We start from the raw sequence: 12,330 nt of genomic DNA, 5'->3' as shown, positions 1-12,330 counted from the left end.
AGTGATGGCAGGAAGCAGAGAGGTATTTAAGGCGTGAGGACGAGGAACTAGAGCTGGTTAAGCTTTTAGGCTTTTGAGCAGCACAGTTCAGCTGAGAGGCATCCAGTCTGAGGAAACAGGATCAGCTGAGGAATTGGCAAGGTGAGGTGGCTGTGGCTTGTTCTGCTTCTCTGATATTTCAGTGTTCACCCCAATACCTGGCTCTGGGTTTGTTTTCATTAATAAGACTATTTAAGATTCATGCTATACCACAGGAGCCAGAGGCCCCACCTGGACCTGGAAGAAGAGTGAGCTGGAGCCACACCTGTTTGGATTAAAGGAAGAAATGGGTAGACGGCAGTGTAAGAACACATTAAACAACCTAAAGAGAAATATGGAATGACAGCCAGGCATTCTGTCCAGCGTCGTGGTCCACTGCCACCACCTTGGTGACCAGGTAGCCTGGCTCTGCCGCCCTGGGCAGCAGCTCTGTGCAGGGTGCAGAGGAGTTCTGCAGCGGGTAGAGCAAGAAGGGCGTATTGTCGTTGGCATCCAGCACCAGCACTCTTACCAGTGCCTGGCTGCTGAGAGCAGGCGATCCTTGGTCTGTGGCGCCCACGTGGAACTCTAAGGTTTGCAGGTCCTCATAGTCTAGCGCCCTGAGCGCGAACAGCTGCCCATTTTCGGCGTTGATGGAGATGAGTGAGGAGAGGGCCAGCTGCGGGTTGTGGGTGGGCAGCAGAGAGTAGGTGATGTGGGCATTGGAGCCTGAGTCTGAGTCTGTGGCGCTGATGGTGCCTATGTGCAGGGCGGAGCTGTTGTTCTCTTGGACAAACAGGGTGTAGGAGGTTTGTGTGAAGAAGGGGGCGTTGTCGTTGACATCGGACACCTGAACTGTTATGGTTTGCTGTGTTGTGAGCCTGGGTGTGCCCATGTCAGTGACTGTGATGGTGATGTTGTACTTAGCTCTGCTCTCTCTGTCTAGTGGCCCCTCTGTCATTAAAGTGTAATAGTTCGTGAAAGTGGGTTTTAAGAGAAACGGGAGATCATTCAGAATAGCACACACCATCCTTCCATTGTCCCCGGAATCTGAATCAGAAACACTGAAAACAGCAACTACAGTCTCTGGGGAGTTTTCTAGAATAGGAATTGTGAGCTTTCTGATAGTCAGCTCTGGGGCGTTGTCATTCACATCCAACACCTGTACAGACACAGTGCATTTCCCTGAAAAGCCACCGCCATCTGTGGCTGTGATTTCTATGTTATAGTAGTTAGTTACTTCAAAATCCAACTCATCACTCAGACGAATATCTCCTGTGACCTCATCGACTAAAAATGGTTGAGAAACTCCGCCACCTTGAAACAGAGAGTAGGCTACATTCCCATTCATCCCAGCATCCAAATCCCTGGCAGAGACCGTTACACTTAAGGCATTGAGAGGGCTGTTCTCAGAAATATGGCAACATCAGAACCTAGTGATCCTACAGCAGCAAGACCTGAGCATCCCAAAGCAGATGATCCAGAAGAAAATGACCTTAAAAACAATTTTATGAAGATGATAGAAGCCCTAAATGAGGAAATGAAAAAATTTCCTTAAAGAAATGGAGGAAAAGACAAACAAAAAATTGGAGGAAATCAAGAAATCTCTTAAAGAAAGTCAAGAAACCCAAGAAAAAACAATCAGACGGGTGAAGGAAGCAGTTCATGACCTGAAAATTTAAATAGAAGCATTAAAGAAAACACAAACTGAGGGAATTCAGGAAAAGGAAAATCTGAGTAAACGAACAGAAACCATAGAGGCAAGCATAACCAAGAGAATACAAGAAATGGAAGAGAGAATCTCAGGTGATGAGGATACAATAGAAGAAACAGACTCATCAGTCAAAGAAAATGACAAATCCAGCCAATTTCTTTCTTTTCTTTTCTTTTTTTTTTTTTTTTTGATTTTTCGAGACAGGGTTTCTCTGTGTAGCTTTGCGCCTTTCCTGGAACTCACTTGGTAGCCCAAGCTGGCCTCGAACTCACAGAGATCCGCCTGGCTCTGCCTCCCGAGTGCTGGGATTAAAGGCATGCGCCACCACCGCCCGACCCAGCCAATTTCTATCACAAATCATCCAGGAAATCTGGGACACCATAAAAAAGACCAAACCTAAGAATAATAGGAATAGAAGGAGAAGAATTCCAGCTCAAAGGCACTAAAAATATACTCATCAAAATTATAGAGGAAAACTTTCCCAACCTAAAGAAAGACATGCCTATGCAGATACAAGAAGCATACAGAACACTAAATAGACTGGACCACAAAAAAGAGTCCCTTAGTCACATAATAGTCAAAACACTAAACATACAGAATAAAGAAAGAATATTAAGAGCAGCAAAGGAAAAAGGTCAAGTAACATATAAAGGCAGAACTATCAGAATTACACCTGACTTCTCAATGGAAACTCTGAATGTTAGGAGGTCCTGGACAGATGTTCTGCAGATACGAAGAAACCACACATGCCAGCCCAGACTTCTATGCCCAACAAAGTTTCCAATCCACTATAGACAGAGAAAACAAGGTATTTCATGCCTAAACCAGACTTAAACACTACATATGCATAAATCCAGCCCTACATAAAGTACTAGAAGGAAAACTACAACCCAAGGAAGCTAATGGCAACCACCAGTAATGTTAACTATGGTTACCATCAGGTATATTAGAACCTCAGGTCATATTCCTCTTGCAATTGAATGTGTATGCCCTATAAAAATATATCCCAATTTCTGCAAATTTCTTTTACAAATTTGATTCTAACAGCTTTATTCCTAAATTATGGTCTGATACTTTTCTGTCCTTACTTATGGTATAATGATTAGAGATACATTCTACTATCAATAGTGGTAGGGCTTGTCAACAAAAGAATATTTTTCTACCTTCTTACTCAACAAGAGAAGTTTTATAAATATAATGTTTTTATTAATTCTTTAAGAATTTCATAGAATTTATTTGATAATAATGACCCCCCACTCCTCTACATAACTACTCATATATCCACCCCCCCAACGTTGTTGTCTCCTCTTATCTTTTAAATAACATGCCAAGTCAGTTTTACAATTCCTACATGCTTATACACTGGATTGTTGTTGATCTACCAAGGACCACACACTTGAAGAAAACTGACTGTCCTTTCACTAGAAGTCATCAGCAGTCAGCAACTCCTCTGCTTGGATGGGGTCTTAAGAGCCTCTCTCCCCACTTTCATGCTGGAATATTGCCTGGTTTTATCTTATAAATTTCTTATGCAGGCAACAATAACTGCTATAAGTTCGTGAGAACAGGTGGCTTGTCATATCCAGAAGACACCATTGTACTCCAAACCATCCTTAACTTTTGGCACTTACAATCTCTCCTCTTGCTCTTATGTGATGGAACCTAAGCCTTGGGAGGGATAGAGATGTTCACTTTGTGACTAAGCACTCCACTGACACTTAGTTTCCACTAAAATCAGTTGTAAGTCTCTGTATTTACCACAGTCTACTGTACAAAGAAATTTTTCTGATGAGGTCTGAGAGCTGTACTAATCTATGAGTAAAGAGATATGAATTAGAGCTTAGTTTGATACCATGTCCATTTAGCAGGATGATAATAGTAGATTTACCCCTGGGTCCTATGATCTCCCCAATCAGGATCTTGGCCAGGTCACAGTACCAGGCTTAAGTTTCCTCTTATGAAGTGGTCCCTAAATATGAGCAGACAGTGGTTGGTTAATCTCATAACACCTGTGCCATGATTGCACCCATGAGCATATCTTGCTGTTTGTCATTTTTGTCATTCATAGGGTTCTCAGCTCTATAAGACTGCTGATGCTTTTTTTAATTCTTCCGGCAGCCCGAGTAGAAACTTTCAAGCCTGTGAAATCTAGCCCACATGGAGAAAGCTTCCCGGTTAATACCAACTTGATTTCTTTATATTCTATGTCCAAACAATGTGCTACATTCAGTAATAGGGTCTTACCATCAAGTCTGGTGGGAAATAAGACAAATAACAACCCTGAAAAGAATGTCAATGCAGTCCTTCACATGAATTAAAATAACAAAATAAAGCAAACAAGAATTTTAAAATTCAGCCGGGCGGTGGTGGCGCACGCCTTTAATCCCAGCACTTGGGAGGCAGAGCCAGGCGGATCTCTGTGAGTTCGAGGCCAGCTTGGGCTACCAAGTGAGTTCCAGGAAAGGCGCAAAGCTACACAGAGAAACCCTGTCTCAAAAAACCAAAAAAAAAAAAAAAAAGAATTTTAAAATTCATATGAAGCACAAAAGATCCAGATAGCCAATATGATCCTGATCAACAAAAACAACACCACCAAAAAAAAAAAAACCACTGTTGGAGTTATTAATTCTTCTAATTTAAAGTTATACTACAGAACCACAGTAATATAAACGGCATTGTACTGTCTCAAAATGACAAATTGATGAGTGGAATAGAATCAAGGACCCAAATATAAGTCTACACACTTACAGCCACCCAATCTTTTCACAAAGATGACAGAAATACACATTGGAGAAAATATAACATCTTTAACAAATGGTGTTGGGAAACCTGGATGTCTGTGCATAAAAGGTTGAAATTTGATCCTCCTCTCTTACCCTGCATACAAATAAATTTTAAATGGATCAAAGTTCTAAAATTTATGAACAACAGTCTGAAACTTCCAAAAGAAAGAGTATAGAGTACACTTCGTAATACAGGCTTGGGTAAGAACTTTCTGAAAAGGATTCCAGTTGCCCAGGAAACAGAACCAATGATCAAGTGGGACTTCATGAAATTAAACAAACTAGAACACCTGGAATTGTAAATAGAACAAACTCTTTCCTCATTAAAAGGAAAACGACAGCAACAATAAAAACTTCTGTCCTAAAAGTGAAGAGACAGCATACAGAATGGAAGAAAATCTTTGCAAACATTCTCAGTCTGAATAATGCTGTATTTAGAAATATATATATATACACACATAAATACCTATATACATATATGTGTGTATGTGTGTGTATGCTTGTAACAACAATTAATAAAAAAAATTCCATGATTTGAAAGAGAGCAATGAAGAGTATATAGGTAGGTTTGGATGGTGGAAGGGGAAAAGGAAAATTGTGTAATTATATTATAATCACAAAGTAAAAGAAGTAATAAAAAATCCCTGGGCACCAGCCACTCCGGGGAAGACCTGCCCAACTTGGCCCCAGGTTCTGGCCACCGGGCAGGTTCCCTTCTAGCCCCACCGGGAAGGATCCCCTTCTCCAAGACCCCCAGCAGACCCTGCAATCTCCACACCCTGCCCCCATGCCCATCCGCCGGAGCCCCCAGCCTCTTCCTGAGACTTAGAGGCCAGCCCCCAGCTCCCATCTTACCCCGGACTTCCCTTCTGGAGCACAAGTGAGTGCCCTAGCTGGGCCTGGACCCCATCCCTGGGCACCAGCCACTCCAGGGAAGACCTGCCCAACTTGGCCCCAGGTTCTGGCCACCGGGCAGGTTCCCTTCTAGCCCCACCAGAAAGGATCCCCTTCTCCAAGAACCCTGGCAGACCCTGCAATCTCCACGCCCTGCCCCCGCGCCCATCCGCCCAGATCGCAGCCACTTCCTGAGACTTAGAGGCCAGGCCCCAGCTCCCATCTTGCCCCAGACTTCCCTTCTGGAGCACACACACACACACACAGAGAGAGAGAGAGAGAGAGAGAGAGAGAGGAACTCCCATCCTGCCCCGGACTTCCCTTCTGGACAAGAGCTCCCATCCTGCCCCAGACTTCCAATTTGGACAAGAAAGTTCCCATCTAGACAAGAGAGAGAGACTTTCTGAATCTGTCAGCTCTGTCTGAACCAAGTGTGTGCGGATAAGACCAAGAACGAACCACAAGGAGATGGGCAGACGTCAAGGCAGAAACACATACAACAAAATGAATAGCAATACAGCATCACCAGGACCTAGCCCTCCTCCAACACCTAGACCTGGACATCAGAAATTGAAAGAAGCAGAAGAAAACAGCCTTATGAATGACATCACGAAGAAGCTAGAGGCTTGTGTAGAGGAAAAGACAAAAAAATGAGAAGAATGCTATAAACAACTAGAGGAAAGGGCAAATAAATTAGAAGAAATCAATAAAGTCCTGGAAGAAAACAATAAAGTACTGAAAGAAAATCAAGAAAAATCAATGAAACAAATGAAGGAAACAGTCCAAGACCTGAAAAGGGAAATAGAAAAAATGAAGAAGACACAAACAGAGGGAATGCTGGAAATAGAAAATCTGAGTAAACGATCGGGAACTTCAGATACAAGTATAATCAACAGAATGCAAGAGATGGAAGAGAGGATCTCTGGTGTTGAAGATACAGTAGAAGAAATAGATTCATCAGTCAAAGAAAACACTAAAGCCAACAAAGTCATGAACCAAAATGTCCAAGAAATTTGGGACACCATGAAAAGACCAAACCTACAAATAATAGGGGTAGAAGAAGGAGAAGAATACCAACTCAAGGGCACAGAAAATATATTCAACAAGATCATAGAAGAAAACTTTCCCAACTTAAAGTAGGAAATGCCTATGAAGATACAAGAAGCCTATAGAACACCAAACAGACTAGACCCCCAAAAAAGTCCCCTTGCCACATAATAATTAAACAACTAAACGTACAAAATAAAGAAAGAATATTAAGAGCAGCAAAGGAAAAAGGCCAAGTGACTTATAAAGGCAAACCTATCAGAATAACACACGATTTCTCAATGGAGACTTTGAAAGCCAGAAGGTCCTGGACAGATGTAATGCAGACACTAAGAGACCATGGATGCCAGCCTAGACTAATATACCCAGCAAAACTTTCAATCATCATAGATGGAGTGAACAAGACATTCCATGACAAAGCCAGATTTAAACAATACTTATCCACAAACCCAGCCCTACAGAAAGCACTAGAAAGAAAATTCCAACCTAAGGAAGTCAGATACACCCTCTAAAACACAGGCAATAGATAAAGCCACAGCAGTAAACCCCAATGAAGAGAAGTACACACACATCACCACCAAAAAATAACAGGAATGAACAATCACTGGTCATTAATATCCCTCAATATCAATGGACTTAATTCACCTAAAAAAAATAGGCTTACAGAATGGATACGAAAGCAGGACCCATCTTTCTGCTGCATACAAGGAACACATCTCAAATTCAAAGAGAGACACTACCTAAAAATAAAAGGCTGGGAAAAGACTTTCCAATCAAACAGTCTTAAGAAACAAGTGGGGTAGCCATCCTGATATCCAGCAAAATAGACTTCAAACTAAAATCAATCAAAAGAGATCAAGAAGGGCATTCCATACTCATCACAGGAAAAATCCACCAAGATGAAGTCTCAATTCTGAACATTTATGCCCCAAACACAAGGGCACCCACATATGTAAAAGAAACATTACTAAAGCTTAAATCACATATAAAACCCCACACATTAATAGTGGGAGACCTCAACACCCCACTTTCACCACTGGACAGATCTCCCAAACCGAAACTTAACAGAGAAATAAAGGACTTAATTGATGTCATGACTCAAATGGACTTAATCAATATCTATAGAACAGTCCATCCTAACAAAAAACAATATACCTTCTTCTCAGCACCCCATGGAACCTTCTCTAAAATCGACCATATACTTGGCCACAAAACAAATCTAAACAGATACAAAACAATTGGAATAACCTCCTGTGTTCTATCAGACCACCATGGTCTAAAGTTGGATTTCAACAACAAAAACTACAGAAAACCTACAATCTCATGGAAACTGAATAATACCCAACTGAATCACCAATGGGTTAAGGAAGAAATAAAGAAAGAAATTAAAGACTTCCTAGAGATCAACGAAAATGAAGACACCACATATCCAAACCTATGGGACACTATGAAAGCAGTACTAAGAGGGAAATTCATAGCACTAAATGCCCACATAAAGAAGTTGGAGAAATCTCACACTAGTGACTTAACAGCACACCTGAAAGCTCTAGAACAAGAAGAAGCAAAGTCTCCCAGGAAAAATAGACGCCAGGAAATTATAAAAGTGAGAGCTGAAATCAATAAAATAGAAACAAAGAGAACAATACAAAAAATTAATGAAACAAAGAGTTGGTTCTTTGAGAAAATCAACAAGATAGACAAGCCCTTATCCAAACTAACCAAAAGACAGAGAGAGAGTATCCAAATCAACAAAATCAGAAATGAAAAGGGGGACATAACAACAGACATTGAGGAAATCCAGAGAATCATCAGGTCATACTTCAAAAACCTCTATTCCACAAAACTGGAAAACCTAAAAGAAATGGATAACTTTCTGGATAGGTACCACATACCTAAGTTAAATCAAGACCAGATAAACTATTTAAATAGTCCAATAACCCCTAACGAAATAGAAACAGTCATTAAAAGTCTCCCAACCAAAAAAAGCCCAGGCCCAGATGGTTTCAGTGCAGAATTCTACCAGATCTTCAAAGAAGAGTTAATACCAACACTCTCTAAATTGTTCCACACAATAGAAACAGAAGGAACATTACCAAATTCCTTCTATGAGGCTACAATTACCCTGATTCCTAAACCAAACAAGGATACAACAAAGAAAGAGAACTACAGACCGATTTCCCTCATGAACATTGATGCAAAAATACTCAATAAAATACTGGCAAACAGACTCCAAGAACACATCAAAACAATTATCCTCCATGAATAAGTAGGCTTCATTCCAGGGATGCAAGGGTGGTTCAACATACAAAAGTCTGTCAATGTAATACACCATATAAACAAACTCAAAGAAAAAAAAAACATGATCATCTCACTAGATGCAGAAAAGGCATTTGACAAAATCCAACACCCCTTCATGATAAAGGTCTTGGAGCGATCAGGAATACAGGGAACATACCTAAACATAATAAAGGCAATTTACACAAGCCAACAGCCAACATCAAATTAAATGGAGAGAAACTCAAAGCAATTCCACTAAAATCAGGAACGAGGCAAGGCTGTCCGCTCTCCCCATACTTATTCAATATAGTACTTGAAGTTCTAGCCAGAGCAATAAGACAACATAAGGAGATTAAGGGGATACAAATTGGAAAGGAAGAAGTCAAGCTTTCCCTATTTGCAGATGACATCATAGTATACTTGAGCGACCCCAAAGATTCACCAAGGAACTGATACAGCTTATAAACACCTTCAGCAACATAGCAGGATACAAGATCAACTCAAAAAATCAGTAGCCCTCCTATATACAATAGACAAAGAAACGGAGAAGGAAATCAGAGATACATCACCCTTTACTATAGCCACAAATGACATAAAATACCTTGGGGTAACACTAACCAAGCAAGTGAAGGACCTATATGACAAGAACTTTAAGTCCCTGAAAAAAGAAATTGAAGATGTCAGAAAATGGAAAGATCTCCCATGTTCATTGATAGGCAGGACTAACATAGTAAAAAAGGCAATCTTACCAAAAGCAATCTACAGATTCAATGCAATCCTCATCAAAATACCAACACAATTCTTCACAGACCTGGAAAGAATAATACTCAACTTCATATGGAAAGACAAAAAAACCCAGGATAGCCAAAAGAATCCTGTACAATAACACAACCTCATCATGAAGTTTGCAGGCAAATGGATGGATCTAGAGAAAATCATCCTGAGTAAGGTAACCCAGACTCAGAAAGACAAACATGGTATGTACTCACTCATAGCAGGATACTAGATGTGGAACAAGGATGACTGAACTGCTACTCACATCACCAGGGAGGCTACCTGGAAAACAGGACCCCAAGAAAACACGGGGATCACCCAATGACAGAGAAATGGAATGAGATCTACATGAACAGCCTGGACATGAGTGGGGGTAGTGAAGGGCAAGGGTCGAGGGAAAGAGAGCTTGGGGGAGCGGGAGATCCCAGCTGGATCAACAACAGAGAGGGAGAACAAGAAATAGGAGACCGCCGGGCGGTGGTGGCGCACGCCTTTAATCCCAGCACTCGGGAGGCAGAGCCAGGCGGATCTCTGTGAGTTCGAGGCCAGCCTGGGCTACCAAGTGAGTTCCAGGAAAGGCGCAAAGCTACACAGAGAAACCCTGTCTCGAAAAACCAAAAAAAAAAAAAAAAAAAAAAAAAGAAATAGGAGACCATGGTAAATGAAGACCACATGAGAATAGGAAGAAGCAAAGTGCTAGAGAGGCCCACAGAAATCCACAAAGATACTCTCAAAACAGACTGCTGGCAATGGTCGAGAGACAGCCCGAACTGACCTACTCAGGTGATGGGATGACCAAACACCCTAATTGTCGTGCTAGAAACCTCATCCAACTACTGAGGGATCTGGATGCAGAGATCCATGACTAGGCCCCGGGTGGATCTCTGGGAGTCCAATTAGCGAGAATGAGGAGGGTTTGTATTAGCGAGAATTGTGGAGACCAAGGTTGGATAAAGCACAGGGACAAATAGCCAAACGAATGGAAACACATGAACTATGAACCAATGGCTGAGGGGTCACCAACTGGATCAGGCCCTCTGAATGGGTGAGACAGTTGATTGGCTTGATCTGTTTGGGAGGCATCCAGGCAGTGGGACCGGGTCCTGTGCTCATTGCATGAGTTGGCTGTTTGAAACCTGGGGCCTATGCAGGATCGCTTGGCTCGGCCTGGGAGGTGGGGACTGGACCTACCTGGACTGAGTCTACCAGGTTGATCTCAGTCCTCGGGGGAGGCTTTGCCCTGGAGGAGGTGGGAATGGGAGGTGGGCTGGGGGGAACGTGAGGGGGGCCAGAGGGGGGAGAACAAGGGAATCATGGCTGATATGTAGAACTGAATTGCATTGCAAAATAAAAATAAAAAAAAACACCAAAAATAAATAAAAATAAAAATTCTATAAAAAAAAAGAGAGAGAAAGGCAATGTGATCTGTCTTCCCATTTCAATGTATGACTTACATTATATGAGAAAATATCTCTGAGAAATAAAATTTTGTAAAACTGTGAGAAAATATAAGAAAGTTCAATGGAGGTTGCTGTAGTAGATAACTTACCAATAATTTACAAAGATAGTGACTTGTATTCAACGATATTGGAAAGATGTACCCATTGGTGCAATATTGGCTTGCCTATAACTCCAACTCCAAGGGATTTTATGTCCTTTGTGGCCTTATATGGCATCTTTGCATACATTTGTGCACATACACTAACACAGACACACTTGTACTTGTGCACATACACACATTAAATAAGTAAATAGATTCTGTCTCTTGCATGTACAGATATAAACTATTATTTCTTTAATTTATTTTTCTTGCCCAGTTGCTCTAGCTAGGACACCTAATACTACATTGAACAGAACTGACAAAATGGGCATCTTTACTGATCTTAGCAGTAACTTACATTTATACACTACTGAATGTTTGTGTCTGTGAGTTTTCCAAATATGGATGGTTCGAATTCCTTTTTCTTAATCAATAAAGCTGTTGGACTTTGTCAAATGAGCCTTTTCTATATCAAGTGAAAGAATCATAGTTTTCATTTTATCAGCAGAATATAGTATACTAATTAACTTTCTTATGGCTCATTCTTGCTTTTCAAAAATAAATCTTAGCTGATCATGATATCTACTCTGTGATGGCTGATTTTGATTGTCAGCTTATTGGTATTTAGAGTAACACCCAGATTTGTGTCTCTGTGTTTCTAGAGAAGATTAACTGTGGGGGACAGGGGAGTCTGTCTGCAAAATAGGCATCACTTTTCAATGGAATACCCAGATATACGGGAATACAAGACAAATACAGTGTACACGTGCTTTCCTTTGCTTCTTCCTGAATGAGCACCTCTATCACTGCTGCTACATCATTGGCTGATAAAACATTCCAGCTTCTTTGACCTTCCAATGTGAACTCACTACCATTGACACTTTAGGGTACTTCCTGGCTTTCAACACCCCATACTGAGATATTCAGTCTTACAGACTGAGCAATTGCTGAGTTTTTTACATCTTTACCATGTAGATAGATATTGTTGAACTACTCAGCCCCATCATTTAACCCAATCTGATAAATCACCTTTTGTATCATAATATATACATGTATATGCATGTATACATATATACACATAATATATACACATATATCTTTATATATTTTAGAGAACCTTTTCCCAAAAACACTTCTTTTTACTTTAATATGTCAAACACAGTTTGCTAATAACTTATCGAGTCTGTTTTCATAAGAAATATTGTTCTGTAGTTTTCTTATATTTTTCATCTGGCTTTCTTTGCAATATTAAGTTGGAATTTTTAGACAAGTTTGAAAAGGAT

At 40.8% G+C, this 12,330-nt stretch overlaps 1 protein-coding gene across 1 annotated transcript in view; it reads right to left on the bottom strand.

Moving 5' to 3' along the window:
- Positions 1-361: 361 nt before the first annotated feature.
- Positions 362-12,330, bottom strand: part of LOC131900067 (protocadherin-3-like) — a 31,754-nt gene continuing 19,785 nt past the window's right edge. The window contains exon 3 of the mRNA XM_059251489.1: positions 362-1,426. Within this exon, the coding sequence (XP_059107472.1) occupies positions 362-1,426 (1,065 nt within the window). The remainder of the gene's footprint in view (positions 1,427-12,330) is intronic.

This window comes from Peromyscus eremicus, chromosome X, assembly GCF_949786415.1.
Source record: "Peromyscus eremicus chromosome X, PerEre_H2_v1, whole genome shotgun sequence".
Classification (NCBI taxonomy): Eukaryota; Metazoa; Chordata; class Mammalia; order Rodentia; family Cricetidae; genus Peromyscus; species Peromyscus eremicus.
Note: the sequence above shows the minus strand (reverse complement) of the source record. Positions and strands in the feature narration are given on the sequence as shown.